We start from the raw sequence: 18,575 nt of genomic DNA, 5'->3' as shown, positions 1-18,575 counted from the left end.
ATTTAATAGGAACTTGAAGGGTTTTTTTTTTTACACAAAGGATGGTGGGTTGACGGAACGAGCTGCCAGAGGAGGTAGTTGAGGCAGGGACTATCACACCATTTAAGAAACATTTAGACAGGTACATGGAAAGGACAGGTTTATAGGGATGGGGGCCAAATGCAGGCAGGTGGGACTAGTGTAGAAGGGGCATGTTGGTCAGCATGGGCAAGTTGGGCCGAAGGGCCTGTTTCATACTGTGTGACTATGGCATAACAATGTTTACTATTAGTAAGCCAGTTCTGAATCTATGACCACGTACTGGCGAGAAAAGTATTTTACATACTTGCCTACAGTGAGGGCATTGATCTATATGACCACAGGATGACCTCAGGTTCGTCTCAGAAACTGAGTCGTTCCTCGACAAGTCCTACAGTAAGATTGTTACACCTAAGGTACTGGAAGAGAGAAGGTGGGTGACGGTGAGAAAGGGATCGAAACATGGAATACAAACGTCCCCGGGTGTTGTACCTCTTGTGAACAGGTTCACCCACTTGGAAGCTGTCGGGGCTTACGAAGCAAAAAGGGCTGTTGAGCCAAAACCAAAGAGGCGAACGTCAGTCAACGCCATTGTAGTTGGAGACTCCATTGTGAGAGGTACAGACAGGGGTTTCTGCGGGAACAGACGCGATTCGAGGATGGTGTGCTGCCTTCCTGGTGCCAGGATCCAGGATGTCACGGACAGAGTGCAGAAAATCCTCAAGGGCGAAGGTGAACAGCCTGAAGTGGTAGTGCATGTCGGCACAAACGATGTCGGAAAGAAGGGGATGAATATTCTGCAGCGTGACTTTAGAGAGCTCGGAAAAATGCTGAAAAGCAGGACTTCCAGAGTTGTTATCTCCGGTTTGCTTCCAGTTCCTCGTGCTGGCGAGAGCAGGAACAGTGAGATACGGCTCAGTCACACTGGCCGGGCAGCTCAGTCACTCAGGCTGTTGTGCACTGAAGGAACTGGTTTCCAGAGGGCTAGTATGGACATTGTGGACTGAATGGATTTTTGGACTTGCAGTTCACTAAGTCATGGGTGGTGGGTTGGCACTTCAGTCACTTACAGCTGGTGGGCTGGCATTTCACTTACTCATGGCTGGTGGGCTGGCAGCCCAGTCACTCACAGCTGGTGGTGGCAGTTCACTCAGTCACCCCTCTTCCCTTCTCCCCCCCACTCTGCTCCATGCCATTCCCCTCCCCCCCACGCATTCAGTCCATCTCCCCTCAATCTCCCCCCATGCACTCTTAGTACCTCTCCACACACACACGCATTCACACAGACACACACACACACAGATACTCAGACACTCACGCAGACACACACTCAGACACACATACAGACACTCATACACAGAGACACAGTCAAACACTCACACAGACACTCACATACACACACTTAGACACAGCAACTCATACATACGCACGCACAGACAGACGACGTGCACACACACTTTAGAAGCAATAGAGATACTATCTGCAAGCATTTTAGAACCAATAGACATTTTTTTTGCAAGCTTTAGAACCAATAGTCATTTTTTTTGCAAGCTTTAGAACCAATAGACATTTTTTTGCAAGCATTTTAGAACCAAAAGACACATTCTGCAAGCATTGTAGAACCAAAAGAGACACTTTTTTGCAAACATTGTAGAACCAAAAAAGACACTTTTTGCAAACATTGTAGAACCAAAAAAGACACATTCAGCAAGCATTGTAGAACCAAAAGAGACACTTTTTGCAAACATTTTAATAATAATAATAATAATAATGGGTGGGATTTATATAGCGCCTTTCTAATACTCAAGGCGCTTTACATCGCATTATTCATTCACTCCTCAGTCACACTCGGTGGTGGTAAGCTACTTCTGTAGCCACAGCTGCCCTGGGGCAGACTGACGGAAGCGTGGCTGCCATTCTGCGCCTACGGGGTCTCCGACCACCACCAATCACTCACACACATTCACACACAGGCAAAGGTGGGTGAAGTGTCTTGCCCAAGGACACAACGACAGTATGCACTCCAAGCGGCATTCGAACCGTCCACCTTCCGGTCGCCAGCCGAACACTTAGCCCATTGTGCCATCTGTCGTCCCAATTTAGAACCAATAGACCCTTTTTGCAAACATTTTAGAACCAATACACTTTTTGCAAGCATTTAGAACCAATAGACATTTTTTTGCAAGCATTTTAGAACCAAAAGACACATTCTGCAAGCATTGTAGAACCAAAAGAGATACTTTTTGCAAATATTTTAGAACCAATAGATGCTTTTTGCAAACATTTTAGAACCTATAGACACTTTTTGCAAGCATTTTAGAACCAATAGACACTTTTTGCAAACATTTTAGAACCAATAGACACTTTTTGCAAGCATTTTAGAACCACTAAGGGCACTCACATTTGAGTAGACATGTTATTCACAGCTCAGAGAAACGTGACCCTCTGCCTTCCTCCATCTTGAAGAGACTGAGGCACACCACTTCCGGGTTTTATAGTCCCTCCCCCTCCCACCTTTGCAAGCATTTTAGAACCAATAGAGACACTTTTTGCAAGCATTTTAGAACCAATAGACATTTTTTGCAAGCATTAGAACCAATAGACATTTTTTTGCAAGCTTTAGAACCAATAGACATTTTTTTGCAAGCTTTAGAACCAATAGACATTTTTTTGCAAGCTTTAGAACCAATAAACATTTTTTTGCAAGCTTTAGAACCAATAGACATTTCTTTGCAAGCATTTTAGAACCAAAAAAGACATTCTGCAAGCATTGTAGAACCAATAGACACTTTTTGCAAACATTTTAGAACTTATAGACACTTTTTTTGCAAGCATTTTAGAACCAATAGACACTTTTGCAAATATTTTAGAACCAATAGACACTTTTTGCAAACATTTTAGAACCAATAGACACTTTTTGCAAGCATTTTAGAACCACTAAGGGCACTCACATTTGAGTAGACGTGTTATTCACAGCTCAGAGAAACGTGACCCTCTGCCTTCCTCCATCTTGAAGAGACTGTGAGGCACACCACTTCCGGGTTTTATAGTCCCTCCCCCTCCCACATTTGCAAGCATTTTAGAACCAATAGAGACACTTTTTGCAAGCATTTTAGAACCAATAGACATTTTTTTTGCAAGTTTTAGAACCAATAGACATTTTTTGCAAGCTTTAGAACCAATAGACATTTTTTCCAAGCATTTTAGAACCAATAGAGACATTTTTTGCAAGGTTTAGAACCAATAGACACTTTTTGCAAATATTTTAGAACCAATAGACACTTTTTGCAAGCATTTTAGAACCACTAAGGGTACTCACATTTGAGTAGACATGTGTTCAGTGTTATTCACAGCTCAGAGAAACGTGACCCTCTGCCTTCCTCCATCTTGAAGAGTGATTGAGGCACACCACTTCCTGGTTTTATAGTCCCTCCCCCCTGCCGCCAGCGGGGGCAGCAGAGAGAATGGGGAATTTTGTAAAAACATTAATATCTCTGTCATTTTTCATCGATGGGAAAAATCCTCGGCACACATGCGGCGGAGGGGGGCTCTGAGCAAGGTGGCCAAAAATGACGGCCGTAGGTGGCGGCGTTCTCTCGGAAATCGCAGCACAGACGGCCAAAAGCGGTCAAGAACAGAGATTTAGTAATATATATATATATATATAATTATATATGATATATACACACTATCTCTAATCTAATAGATACACACTAATCTACAAGAGGTAGGTTAAAAGAGATTTGGGACAAAAATAAGACAATTGACCAGATTGTTTAACATGATGAGTTGGGTTGAAGCCTGTTTCTGTGCGGAGTGATTCTATGAATATCAGAAAGTAAAAAATTAACGTTATAGCTCGGAAGGGCTGACCTATTGAAAGAGTCCGCAGAGCCGGTGAGTTTAACATCAGCCTGTTGAAAGGGAGGTGGCAACAGCACCTTGAAAGATGTGACTGCCTCCAACTCACTCATAGAAGTGGGGGGATCTGATCAAGTCGGTTGAAAGTTGGGGGGGTTACTTGTGGAAATAAATAATTGGATTGATGTGTGTAATGAATCCACTAAGATTTCAAATCGTGTTCATATTTCAGCAAAAGGTGACGGATTTGGAAGGAATTGTGCAGCAGCATCAGGTTTATCTGGACAACTGGGAGAGATTCCAAAACTGGCTGCAGTTAATGACAGAAAAGTACGACCGTTGCATGACACGCAAGAGCAGCAAGCATCACCTGGATGGATCACTCCGGGAACTGCGGGTAAACAATGCTTTCAACTTCACAACTATGTGTATCTGTAAAGAGGTGACTATTAAACAGCGAGAGGGACTTGGAGGTGCAAGAAACTGCAGATGCTGCATAGTCTTGTTTCTCCGACAAAGACATTTCTTCTTTAGAGGACAAATACCATTTCTTTGGTCTCTAAATTAATGACCAAACAAAGAATTAATTATGTTCCTGTTTTGGGCTCATGGTGGGGAAAATGTATTTTCCTGTTCCAACTGCTTTCTAAATCTTCTGTTATGATGCCTTTTGTAATTGATTCTAGCACTCACCCACCACAGATTGGAGACTTGTTGCTCTGTCACTCCTTGATTTTGATCGTGGGATTTTATTTACCACCATTCAGTCTCTGTGTAGCTTGTCAGTTGGGTGACCAAAATGGAACATAATGCTTGACATAATGCTAGAGGTAATGGTGGAAGCAAATGCGATAGTGGTGTTTAAGAGACTAATAGATGGGCACACAAATATGCAGGGAATGGATGGATATGGATCATGTGCAGACTGACGAGATTAATTTCATTTGTCGTCATGTTCAACACAAATACAATGGGGCAAAGGGCAAATTCTTGCTCTGGACTGTTTTATGATGCATGTCACCTCTCAGCCTCCTTTGCTTCAGCTAGAACAGACCCAGCCATGCAACTGAAGCCTTCCAATCCAGGCAACTTTCTTGTGAATCTTTTTGGAACACACTCTAGCTTAATCATATCCTTAATCTATTTTGCAATGTCTCCAGGTCAATTTTCTTTGGAGGTGAATTGATCAATCACCTTTGTGGCCTTATTTTCATAATTTCTCTTTATTGTGTCCTTGCACATCATTTAATGAAAGTAAGCATGCAGGTGCAGCAGGCAGTAAAGAAAGCTAAAGGCATGTTGGCCTTCATAGTGAGAGGATTTGAGTTTAGGAGCAAGGAGTTGTACAGGGCCCTGGTGAGACCACACCTGGAGTATTGTGTGCAGTTTTGGTCTCCTAATTTGAGGATGACATTCTTACTATTGAGGGAATGCAGCATAGGGCCACCAGGTTAATTCCTGGGATGGCGGGACTGACATATGAAAGAATGGATCGACAAGGCTTGTATTTACTGGAATTTCGAAGGATGAGAGGAGATTTATAGAAACATATAAAATTCTGAATGGATTGGACAGGCTAGATGCAGAAAAAATGTTCCCAATGTTGGGGGAGTCCAGAACCAGGGGTCACAGTTTAAGATTAAGGAGTAGGCCATTTAGGACTGAGATGAGAAAAATCTTTTTCATCCAGAGAGTTGTGAATCTGTGGAATTCTCTGCCACATAAGGCAGTGGAGGTCAATTCAATGGATGTTTTCAAGTGAGAGTTAGATTTAGCACTTAGGGCTAAAGGAATCAAGGGATATGGGGAAAAAGCAGGAACGGGGTAGTGATTTTGGATGATCAGCCATAATCATATTGAATAGCGATGCTGGCTTGAAGGGCTGAACGGACTACTCCTGCACCTATTTTCCATGTTTCTGTGTTTCTCTTTGGCCCAATTTGCCCATACTGACCAAGATGCCCCATCTATTCTAGTTCCACCTGCCCATGTCCTTCAGATCCTCTCCTATCCATGTACCTTGGTCTTTCTCTCCTCATTCTCCTCTGTGTATGTGTCCTCCCTGCTGCCGTATTGTAGGATGTGAATCCCCATGGTGTAGGAACACACCCTGGCCTGCCCAGATGAGCTCGAGTTGTTTGTGTGCCATGGGCAGTGGGGGGGGGGGGAAGAAGCAGAATGCTGCTTTTGTAGTATAGTTATTTCTGGAGTTATTGTCTCCAAAACGCCATGACGATCTACAGCTTCTACACTCAAAACCGCAGCGAATCATATACTTCACGTAAACTTCATCCCAAACGTTTTCAGGAGTTGTGCGACACTCTCAGCAGCAAGGAAGGAGAGCTGGACAATCTGCAGACCCAAGCTGAAGCTGTGATACGGAACACATCCCCAAAAGGAGCGGAGAATGTCGTCAGAGACCTGGAGAAACTGAGGACGGACTGGGAGAAGCTGAAACTGAAGTGTCGACAGGCGGAAGGCCCATTGCAGCTGGCGCGGCAGTCCTTGCTGGAGTACCAGTCCAGGGCTGAGCAACTGGAGAGAGAAGCGGCCGAGTTATTAGACCGATTACGGACCCTGGATATACAACCTCCTGATGAGAACGAGCCTGAGATTGTGTGGCGACAGTGTCTGGTAAGCTTTGTTTTGGGGGAAGCAGGTCATTGCTTTTGGCCACTGGGAATCGGGATAGGGGGATGTCAAAAGCTGGACGTTGCTTTGAAACCCTAAATGTTTCAGCTCCATTGACCAGATGTTTTGTAGGGAAGGCAGAGTCACTGCCGTCATGCCTTTCTCTGGTCACCTCTCCCCATTGCCACTGACTGATTTAAATTAGACCACAACATTGCATTTCACCTTGGAGTTAAGTTTCTCCTGCGCTACCACTATTTCAGATTCTGTTATAGATGAGTTCTTACTAGGGTCTCCCTGATACCATTATAGATGAGGGTCTCACTAGGATCTCCTCTGTACCATTATAAATGAGGCTCTCACTAGAGGAGATGCAACACCTGTCCCTTTACATCCCCCCTCGACTCCATCCAAGGGCCGAAACAGTCTTTCCAGGTGAGGCAGTGGTTCACTTGCACCTCCTCCAACCTCATCTACTGTATCCACTGTTCCAGGTGTCAACTTCTGTACATCGCCGAGACCAAGCGCAGGCTCGGCGATCGTTTCGCTGAACTCCTCCGCTCAGTCTGTCGTAACCTACCTGATCTCCCGGTTGCTCAGCACTTCAACTCCCCCTCCAATTCCCAATCTGAACTTTCAGTCCTGGGCCTCCTACATTGTCAGAGTGAGGCCCAGCACAAATTGGAGGAACAGCACCTCATTATTTCGCTTGGGTAGCTTACACCCCAGCGGTATGAACATTGACTTCTCTAACTTCAGATAGCTTTCCCTCTCTCTCCATCCCCTCCCCCTTCCCAGTTCTCCCGCCAGTCTTATTGTCTCTGACTACATTCTGTCTCTGTCCTGCCCATTCCCCTGACATAAGTCTGAAGAAAGGTCTCGACCCGAAACGTCACCTTTTCCTTCTCTCCAGAGATGCTGCCTGTCCTGCTGAGTTACTCCAGCATTTTGTCTGCCATTATTCCTGATTTGTTCGTAAGCTTCACCTTGTCTCAGATCACCCATTATTTAGCGGCCCATTGCTGAACAATTCTAACACTCCTGGTTGTTCTCCAATATTTGCAACTGATTCACCACATCAAACTGTTGGCCCAATCTTAGCACCAAACTGTAGTATATTGTTGACCCATCTCACATGCCCTCCTGCTTACATTTTGGCCTCCTCTGGCTTTCCCTCATCAATGTATAGGGACACACGGTTTTGTAAATGGGTAATTAAAATCCAAAACAAAGCAACTTATACTAAATCTTCTAAATGCCTGGCTAAATTTAGCTGGAATAATGCAACCTATTTTGGGCACTTTGGAAAGACCTTGAAGATTGTCTGAAACTGGAGAAATCAATGTTCATGCCGTTGGGTTGTAGAATCACCAGGTGGAATATGTGGTGCTGTTTGCGATTGCCCTCACTCTGGCAGTGGAGGAGGTCATGGACAGACAAATCGATGTGGGAATGGGAGGGGAAATAAAATTGCTCACAACCGGGAGATCCAGCTGGTCACTGTGGGCAGATTACAGTGCTCGACAAAGCAGTCTCCTAGTCTGTGCTTGACCTCGCCAATGTAGAGACCACATGTTAAGACAAATGTGGGTCCCATTGAGACAGAAACAGGTGAATTTATTATGGGGAACAAGGAAATGGCAGACGAGTTGAACAGTTACTTTGGATGTGTCTTCACTAAAGAAGACACAAACAATCTCCCAGATGTACTAGTGGCCAGAGGACCTAGGGTGACAGAGGAACTGAAGGAAATTCACATCAGGCAGGAAATGGTGTTGGGTAGACGGCTGATAAATCCCCAGGGCCTGATGGTCTGCATCCCAGGGTACTTAAGGAAGTGACTCTAGAAATCGTGGACGCATTGGTGATAATTTTCCAATGTTCTATATAGATTCAGGATCAGTTCCCGTGGATTGGAGGGAAGCTAATGTTATCCCACTTTTTAAGAAAGGCGGGAGAGAGAAAATAGAGAATTATAGACCAGTTAGCCTGACATCGGCGGTGGGGAAGATGCTGGAGTCAATTATAAAAGATGAAATAGCAGCACATTTGGGTAGCAGTAACAGGATCGGTCCGAGTCAGCATGGATTTACGAAGGGGAAATCATGCTTGACTAATCTTCTGGAAATTTTTGAGGATGTAACTAGAAAAATGGACAAGGGAGAGCCAGTGGATGTAGTGTACCTGGACTTTCAGAAAGCCTTTGATTAGGTGATTAGTGGGCAAAGTTTAGGGCACATGGTATTGGGGGTAGAGTGCTGACATGGATAGAAAATTGGTTGGCAGACCGGAAACAAAGAATAGGGATTAACGGGTGCCTTTCAGAATGGTAGGCAGTGACTAGTGGGGTACCGCAAGGCTCGGTGCTGGGACCGCAGCTATTTACAATATCCATGAATAATTTAGATGAAGGGATTAAAAGTAACATTAGCAAATTTGAAGACGACGCAAAGCTGGGTGGCAGTGTAAACTGTGAGGAGGATGCTATGAGAATGCAGGGTGACTTGGACAGGTTGGGGGAGTGGGCAGATCAAGTCAAGTCAACTTTATTTGTCACATACACATAGAAACATTCGGCCCTTCGATCCTGCACCGCCACTCAATATGATCATGGCTGATCATCCAACTCAGTATCCTGTACCTGCCTTCTCTCCATACCCCCTGATCCCTTTAGCCACAAGGGCCACATCTAACTCCCTCTTAAATATAGCCAATGAACTGGCCTCAACTACCTTCTGTGGCAGAGAATTCCACAGATTCACCACTCTCTGTGTGAAAAATGTTTTTCTCATCTCGTTCCTAAAAGACTTTCCCCTTATCCTTAAACTGTGACCCCCTTGTTCTGGACTTCCCCAACATCGGGAACAATCTTCCTGCATCTAGCCTGTCCAACCCCTTAAGAATTTTGTACGTTTCAATAAGATCCCCCCTCAATCTTCTAAATTCCAGCGCGTACAAGCCGAGTCAATCCAGTCTTTCTTCATATGAAAGTCCTGCCATCCCAGGAATTAGTCTGATGAACCTTCTCTGTACTTCCTCTATGGTAAGAATGTCTTTCCTCAGATTAGGAGATCAAAACTGTACACAATACTCCAGGTGTGGTCTCACCAAGGCCCTGTACAACTGGAGTAGAACCTCCCTGCTCCTAGACTCAAATCCTTTTGCTATGAATGCTAACATACCATTCGCTTTCTTCACTGCCTGCTGCACCTGCATGCCTACTTTCAATGTTTTCAAGAAGGAACTGCAGATGCTGGAAAATCGAAGGTACACAAAAATGCTGGAGAAACTCAGCAGGTGCAGCAGCATCTATGGAGCAAAGGAGATAGGTAATGTTTCGGGCCGAAACCCTTCTTCAGAAACCCCTTCGGGTTTCGGCCCGAAACGTTACCTATCTCCTTTGCTCCATAGATGCTGCTGCACCCGCTGAGTTTCTCCAGCATTTTTGTGTACCTGCCTACTTTCTATGACTGATGTACCATGACACAAAGGTCTCGTTGCATCTCCCCTTTACCTAATCGCCCACCATTCAGATACCATACAAGATGTGCAGTGAAATGAAAGTGGCAATGCCTGCGGATTGTGCAAAACAACAGAACAGAATAGAACAGAATCAGTATTTACATGTTAGAAAAAACAATTTTAAATAGACACAACACAACAGTAAATTAGTACAGTAAATTAGTCCCTGGTGAGATAAGAGTTTACAATCCTGCTGGCCTGCGGGAAGAAACTCCGTCTCATCCTATCTGTTTTCACAGCGTGACAGCGGAGACGCTTGCCTGACCGTAGCAGCTGGAATAGTCCTTTGCTGGGGTAATAGAGGTCCCCCATAATGTTGCTGGCTCTGGATCTGCACCTCCTGGTGTATAATTCCTGCAGGGGGGCCAGTGTAGTTCACATAGTGCGTTCGGCTGAACGCACTACTCTCTGCACAAATTGTTAATATATATTGTAAATAACTGGGGTCCTAGCACTGAGCCTTGCGGCACCCCACTAGTCACTGCCTGCCATTCAGAAAAGGACCCGTTAATTCTTACTCTTTGCTTTCTGTCTGCCAACCAGTTCTCTATCCATGTCAATATGCTACTCCCAATACCATGTGCTCTAATTTTGCACACTAATCTCCTGTGTGGGACCTTGCCAAAGGCTTTTTGAAAGTCTAGATGCACCACATCCACTGTTCTCCCTTATCCATTCTACTTGTTACATCCTCAAAAAATTCCAGAAGATTAGTCAAGCATGATTTCCACTTCATAAATCCATGCTGACTTTGACCGGTCCTGTCACTACTTTCCAAATGACATCTTTAATAATCAACTCAAGCAGCTTCCCCACTACTGATGTAAGGCTAACTGGTCGATAATTTCCCGTTTTCTCTCTCCCTCCTTTCTTAAGAAATGGGGTTACATTGGCTACCCTCCAGTCCACAGGAACTGATCTAGTGTCAAAAGAATATTGGAAAATGATCACCAATGCATCCACAATTTCTCGGGCCACCTCCTTGAGTACTCTGGGATGCAGACCATCAGGCCCTGGGGATTTATCTGCCTTCAGTCCCAACAGTTTATCTAACACCATTTCCTGACTAATGTGAATTTTCTTCAGTTTCTCCGTCACGCAAGATCCTCAGTCCCCTAGTATTTCTGGAAGATTGTTTGTGTCTTCCTTAGTGAAGACTGAACCAAAGTACCTGTTTAACTGGTCAGCCATTTCCTTGCTTCCTATTATAAATTCACAATTTTTCTGACTGTAAGGGACCTACATTTGTCTTCACGATTCTTTTCCTCTTCACATATCTAAAGAAACATTTACAATCTGATTTTATATTCCCCGCAAGCTTTCTTTCATGCACTGTTTTCCCCCTCTTAATTAAACCCTTTGTCTTCCTCTGTTGAATTCAAAATTTCTCCCAGTCCTCCGCTTTGCTGCTTCCCCTGGCCTGCTCCCTTTGCTTCTCCTAGCTTTGCTGCTTCCTCTGCCCTCCTCTTCCTTGGATTTAACACTATTCCTAATTTCCCTCGTTAGCCACAGTTGAGCCGCCTTCCCCGTTTTATTTTTGTGCCAGACCGGGATTACAATTGTTGCAATTCACCCATGCGATCTTTAAATCTTTGCCATTGCATTTTGATGACTTATAGATGACTTATTTATGAAGAAAACAGAAAGCACGGACGAACACAGTGCAAGGATTTTGTTCCCCAGTCTGAGTTAATGACAGGGCAGAATTCAAGTACAGTGGGCACTGATTTTGGGGGTCGTATCACCCCCAGCTTTCTTCAGTCTGAGCAAAACATCTCCATTGTCACCTAAGCTTGTTCCTTTTCTGATTTAGGTCACCAGATCTTCCGTTTTAACAGAGGAATCAAGCGTGGAAAATCTTCAACTGGAACTGAAAGAACTTGGCAGATTCACACAGAATGAAGATCTCTCTGCTAAGGTCCTGAACGCCACTCGGGAATATAACAGGTGAAATCACAGGCTTGGTTCCAAAGGTTGACGGTGCTTACAAACTCTTATTCATTGTGGTTATGTGGGGGGGTTGATAGGCAAATAATTGGAACAAAGGCCAGAGATTAAAACAAGGTGTGAAACAGAAGGATTGAAGAGTTGCGAATTGTGAAGCCAATATTACCTCAATGTAGCAATCGAGGAGGCCCAGGACAGGAAGGTAATTATAAGAATGTGAGTTTTCAGATGATTCTGCAATTGTGGGCTGCATCAGTGAGAGGAGAGGGGGGGGGGGGGGGGGGGGGGGGGGGGGAGGGGGGGGGGGGGGCTGAATACAGAGGTGTAGTCAACAACTTTATAGAGTGGGGTGGGCTGAATCACCTGCAGCTCAACACTGATAAGACTAAGGAGTTAGTGGTGGACTTTAGGAGAGGAACACCCCTGTCCCCTGTCTCCATCAATGGTGTGGATGTGCAGTTTACCAGGGAGTACAAATACCTTGGCGTGTACCTGGACAGTAAACTGGACTGGTCCAGGAACACTGAGGCCCTGTACAAGAAGGGACAGAGCCGGCTGTACTTTTTCAGAAGGCTCCACACCTTCAACTTCTGCAGTGAGATGCTGCAGATGTTCTACCAATCGGTGGTAGCCAGTGCCATCTTCTTCGCTGCTGTGTGCTGGGGCAGCAGGGCGAAGGCTGCGGACAACAATAGGATCAACAAACTCATCAGGAAGGCTGGCTCTGTCCTGGGGGCGGAGTTGGATTCATGGAAGGTGGTCTTGGAGGGGAGGATGCTCCTCAAACTGCGGAGCATCCTGGACAATACTGTTTCCCCCCCTCCATGTCACACTGGTGAACCTGAGGAGTACCTTCAGCAACAGACTGATTCCATCAAGATGCAGTATAGAACGCCACAGGAGATCCTTCTTCCCTGTGGCTTCCCTGTGGCTATCTCCCCCTTCTGTCGTGGGGTAGACTGACTCCCCTCCCCCCCCCCCCCCTTCCCCCCACCTCCCAATGTTTGTACATCTCCAATCCTTTCCACTCGTCACTTCAATTTCATGGATCTTGTGTTTTATGACTATTGGCAGATAAATAAAGTTCTTTCTTATTGTATTCTGTCCTTTCAATTTGTCAAATTAAATTCAACACATCTGACTTTTTGTTCCTTTCAGAGTGAAAGGCAAGATAATGAAGAGATGCAGTCAATTAGGACAGAATCTTCGCCATGGCTTTCAGGGGCTGCTGAAAGAGTTTGAGCAATGGAGGAACAGCAGCAGGAATCTGCTGGACTCTTCCTTGGACACCAGCGATGAAACTCTGACCAAATCCCACATACAGCACATTCAGGTAATACAGGCAGCAAGAACTCAGCAGCAGAAAGCCGAGAGGAATATAGGTGTATGGTGAAAGTTAAAAATACACTGGGAAAATATGAAAAAAGCTCTTCTATATTCAATGAATTTTTGATGGGAAGTAGAATGAGAAAAAAGGGTTCAATTATAGATCACAGCAACCCCCTGGGATTGGAGGGTAAATCCGATTGATTCCCGATGCCTTAATCAGTTGGAGACCACAAACAGGTCCTTCAGCCCACCGTATCCATGCCAACCACCAAGAGTCTTTTACACCCCGTTTATCAGATACAAACTTTTTCACACAGAGAGTTGTGAATTAGTGAATTCTCTGCCTCAGAAGGCAGTGGAGGCTGATTTACTGGATGCATTCAAAAGATATTTAGATATCTTGGGGCTAACGGAATCAAGGGGAATGGGGAGAAGGCAGGAACGGGGTACTGATTGTGGATGATCAGCCATGAACACAGTGAATGGCGACGCTGGCTGGAAGGGCCGAATGGCCTACTCCTGCACCTATTGTCTCTGTATCTATGTATCTGTTCTGATATGGTTATTGAACACCCTGTGAGAAGCTGCTTTATCCAAAACAAACACAATGGATTATCTGCTGTTCCTCAGCATTGAGGTGTAAGAAGGAACTGCAGATGCTGGTTTAAACCGAAGATAGACGCAAACAGCTGGAGTAACTCAGCGGGTCAGGCAGCATCTCTGGAGGAAAGGAATAGGTGACATTCAGGTTTGTCCTTGAGTAAAGACAGCATGTGAAACAAAGCATGACTTGCAGTACTATAGGCCCAAAGCTGGCAAGTCAGATGATCAAATAGTTTGTTTTTGGCCAGCGGAGAAACATTGTCCATTTTTCTAGTTACATCTTCAAAAAATTCCAGAAGGTTAGTCAAGCATGATTTCCCCTTCATAAATCCATGCTGACTCGGACTGATCCGAGTTCGACGGCGCGAAAGGCTGCAACATGGCTTTCCCACTTTTATACTTGATGCCCCAATTGATGAAGCAAGCAAACTGTCATATTCCGGACGATAGAATGAAGAACTAGACTTACACACTGGTTGCCTGGATCACGAGAGAGAGAGATTTATTACCCAGCATTCTCTGCTTATATCGAACTCATTAACAAAAACATGAATATGTATGAATACATTATGCATACCATAAACCTTTGTCACTCTATCTTCTTGTGCTGCTACTGTCCGGGAGCAATGGACTTGAACCCCAAGGCCACACTGATCATCAATGCTGCCGTAGTGGCACCTAGTGGTGGCCCTGGTAATGTGGAACCCTCGCTATTGGCTAACACGGTCACGTGAGCGGGGGAGCTTTTTTGCTGGTTTTATGTAAAACCATTCATTCGAGCTCCACGCGGTTGGAGTGAGCATCGTTTATTTTGGCTGTCAATATCGACTCGGGTAATCACTTTATTTTCGTTTAAAAATAAAGAACTTTGTTCTACCTGACTGTCTCGACTTGCCAAACTGGTGACCCCGTTAGTCCGATCGGTACTCGGACTCTCAACATCCCCGACACCCAGCTCCCCCAGCAAAACGCCGTGGGCCTGGAACTGCCTGTTTTCTGGGCAGAGCAGCCTCAAGTGTGTTTCGCCCACATAGAGGCCCAGTTCCACCTTCGAAATATCGTTGTCGACGCCACCCGATATTTCTATGTGGTTGGGGCGCTCAGCCAAGAGACGGCCACGTGGTTGCTGCCCCACCTACAAAACCCACCGGCCACCGGCAAGTACGAGGGCTTCAAGGCCCTACTGCTCCATACCTTCGGGCTCAGCCGACGAGATCGCACCACCCGCCTGCTCCACATGGACGGCCTAGGCGATCGGAAACCGTCCGCCTTGATGAGCGAGATGCTCGCGTTGATGGACGGCCATCGACCCTGCCTGCTTTTCGAGCAGGCGTTTCTAGAGCAACTTCACAGACCCTATGCAGCTCGCCGAGCGGGCCGACGAATTGTGGCTCGCGAAACAGCAGGACGGAGGGTCCATCCGCCGAGTGTCCGCGCCCATGCGCCAGCAGCCCCACAGAGATGCCCGACCCTCTGCTACCGCAGCTGCCCGCCAGAGACCGGGGTAAGCACCAGTGGTGCCCGCCGATGCCGCCCCCCCCCCCTGCACGTTTGCGGGAAATGTCTCGGCCGATCGTCAGTAATGGCTTTCGCGATCGGCCTAAACAACCGCCTCTACGTGCAAGACCGCCATTCAGGACTTTGTTTCCTGGTCAACTCGGGCTATTGTCAGCATCCTCCCCCCGACTGGGTTGGACACCCGTGCTGGCAAGCGAGGCCCTGTCCTGACTGCCGTCAACCGCAGTGCTATCCGCACCTATGGGACGCTGACCCTATCCCTCAACTTTGACTACCGCCCATACGATTGGACCTTTACCGTTGCGGACGTGGCCCAGCCACTGCTGGGTGCAGACTTCCAGCGGGACTTTTCACTCCTGGTGGCCATACGGGGCGGGCGCCTCGTTCCACCGGCGGGCCCCAGCCCCAGGACCCCGCAACCCGCGGAACCCCCCCAGCCCGCAGCTGAACGTAGTGGCTCAGGTCGAGGGCTCGTATGCCACCCTGCTCGCGGAGTTCCCAGAGTTACTCACCCCCTGTTTCCGCGCAGCAACCCTCAAGCATGGGGTAGTGCATCTTTATTTTCATCTACTTAGATGACATCCTGGTTGCGAGCCGCTCCCAACAGGAACACTACACGCACCTGCGGGCACTGTTCCAGCGGCTCAAGGACCGTGGACTCGTAGTCAATCCCGCCAAATGCCAGTTCGGCCCCCGTACAATTTCATTCCTGAGGCATCACGTTACCTCACAGGACTACCCCATTACCCACTAAGGTAGAAGCCATCCGGCAGTTCCCCCGGCCGCTCACTGTCAAAGGGCTGCAGGAGTTTGTCGGCTTGGTCAATTTCTATCATCGTTTCATGCCGGCGGCGGCCAGGATCATGCGGCTCCTGTTTCAGTGCCTCGCTGGTAAGCCTGGGGACCTCGTGTGGTCCACCAAGGCCGCGTTCGACAGTGCGAAAGAGGCGCTGGCCAAAGCCACCTTGCTAGTACTCCCGCGGGCCACAGCCTCGACTGCTCTCACGGTAGACGCCTCCGATACGGCCGTGGGTGGGGTGCTGGAGCAGCTCATTGACGGCCGCTGCCATTTTTCAGCCGTCAGCTGAGGGCCCCCGAGCGCAACTACAGCGCATTCGACCAGGAGCTCATCGCCCTGTACCTGGCCATCCGTCTCTTTAGATACTTCCTGGAGGGCAGGCCGTTCACGGCCTTTATTGACCACAAGCCCTTAACGTTCGCCTTGGCCAAGGTGTCCGACCCCTGGTCCGCTCGGCAGCAACGGCACCTGGCGTTCGTGTCAGAGTTCACGACGGACGTACAGCACGTGGCTGGGAAGTTCAACACGGTCACCGACGCCCAGTCCTGCCGGGCCCTCCCGGTTGTGGCGGCCGTGGATCATGGTGTTGATTATGTGGTGTTTGCTGCAACACAGCACTCGGACGACGGGATGGATGGCTAAAGGATGGCCGCTTCAGAGTTGCGGTTGACCAACGTCATGTGTAGGCCCCAGTGCAAGACTTTGTAGTTCCCTCAGGCTGCTTTCCAACACATCCATGTGGATTTAGTGGGTCTGTTACCGCCATGCCGCGGTGCCACACATCTCGCGGTTGTGGATCGGTTTACGAGGTGGCCTGAGGCTATTCCACTGTCGGACACCTCCGCCGTGTCTTGTTCCCGGGCTCTTGTGGCCCATTGGATTGCTCGGTTTGGGGTTCCGGCAGACATTTCCACCGACCGGGAGGCTCAGTTTACGTCCTCATTGTGGGCTTCGCTGGCGAAATTATACAGGGAGCAACTGCACCACACCACCGCCTATCATCCCCAGGCCAACGGGCTAGTGAGCCGTGCCTTCAGTGCCGATTCCACCACCACCTGAAATCGGCACTGAAGGCGTGGCTCACGGATCTGGACTGGGTCGACCAGTTGCCTTGGGTGCTGTTAGGCATCCGCACGGCCCCTAAGGCAGACTTGGATACATCGTCCACCGAGCTGTCAGTTTTTTCTACTTTTTTAAATTTTTTAGTGTGTTTAAATGTATGTTTTTAATGTTTCTCTGTGTGTCTTGTGTGGGGGGAGGTGTGGAGGGGTAAGGGGGAAACCGCTTTGGTCGCCTCTTCCACGGAGAGGCAACTTTTTCCATGTCGCCTCCCCCGTGGCCTAACAGCAAGGATCGGTGCGGCCTTTCCCGGAGACACGCCCGGGGCTTCTACGGCGGGCGCAGCGTGGACTCTCGTCGCTGTGCAGGCGAGCCCTCGCCAGGGGTCGCCAGAGGGGAGCGCTCCGTTTTGCTGGCCCGCGGCAGCCTGAAGCCGCGGTCTGCGGAGCTCCAGCTGGCGTGGCATCCGCAGCCTGGGATCCCTCGTTGGGGGCCCGGGAGAAGAAGAAGCTTCGACCTCCTGCCCGCGGCCAACTTCTACCGCGGGCGCGGCGGAGACTTATCCCCCGCCGGGGATCCCTGGAGGGGAGCATCGAACGCCGGCCCTGCGGTCAGCGGTGCTCTGGCTGCGGCACGGCGGAAACTTTAAATCTTCGACCGGCGACCTGCGGCCTACACTAACCTGAAGCCGCAGTCTCCGGTGGGGGAGGCACCGTTTCAGGACTTGCCTTGTCTTTCATTCATCTGGATGCCCGCGGCGGCTGCGGAGGGTTGAGGTCCCGACCATGGGGGAAAATGGAAAATGGAGGAGGACTGGCCAAATTTTGTTCCTTTGCACCATAGTGATGAATGCTGTGGTGGATGTTTGTGTTAAATTTTTATTGTGTTTTTGTTTGTTCTTTTTCATTGTACCGCTGCTGGCAAATTCATTTCACAGTGCACTTTATGTGCAAGTGACGAATAAAACTGATTGTATTGTATTGATATTGTATTGTTGGTGAATGGCTCGACTTTACGGGTTCCCAGAGATTTCCTCCCTGCAGTTCGAGGGCAGCCGAAGTCTACCCCGGCGGTTTTTGCGAGTCTCCGGGAGAGAGTGGGCGGCCTGGCTCCTGTTCCTACCTTGCGGCATGAGACTGCCCCAGTGCACGTGCCGCCGTACCTTAAGAACTGCCTATTCGTATTTATCCGCAGGGATTTGCATCTGTCCCCACTGCAGCGAATCTACGAGGGTCTGTTCCGGGTGTTTCGCCCCCGCCCCAGCATCGCCATTTTCCTGTTGGACTGT

At 47.9% G+C, this 18,575-nt stretch overlaps 1 protein-coding gene across 5 annotated transcripts in view; it reads left to right on the top strand.

Moving 5' to 3' along the window:
- Positions 1-18,575, top strand: part of syne3 (spectrin repeat containing nuclear envelope family member 3) — a 49,399-nt gene that overhangs the window by 20,615 nt on the left and 10,209 nt on the right. For all 5 annotated transcript variants that reach the window (XM_033027457.1, XM_033027453.1, XM_033027456.1 and 2 more), the window contains exons 5-8: positions 4,112-4,276; positions 6,187-6,513; positions 11,846-11,979; positions 13,138-13,312. In XM_033027457.1, the coding sequence (XP_032883348.1) occupies positions 4,112-4,276; positions 6,187-6,513; positions 11,846-11,979; positions 13,138-13,312 (801 nt within the window). The remainder of the gene's footprint in view (positions 1-4,111; positions 4,277-6,186; positions 6,514-11,845; positions 11,980-13,137; positions 13,313-18,575) is intronic.

This window comes from Amblyraja radiata, chromosome 9 (genome assembly GCF_010909765.2).
Source record: "Amblyraja radiata isolate CabotCenter1 chromosome 9, sAmbRad1.1.pri, whole genome shotgun sequence".
In the NCBI taxonomy this organism is placed as follows: domain Eukaryota; kingdom Metazoa; phylum Chordata; class Chondrichthyes; order Rajiformes; family Rajidae; genus Amblyraja; species Amblyraja radiata.
The sequence above is the reverse complement of the archived record's forward strand: the minus strand, read 5'-3'. Positions and strand labels throughout refer to the sequence as shown.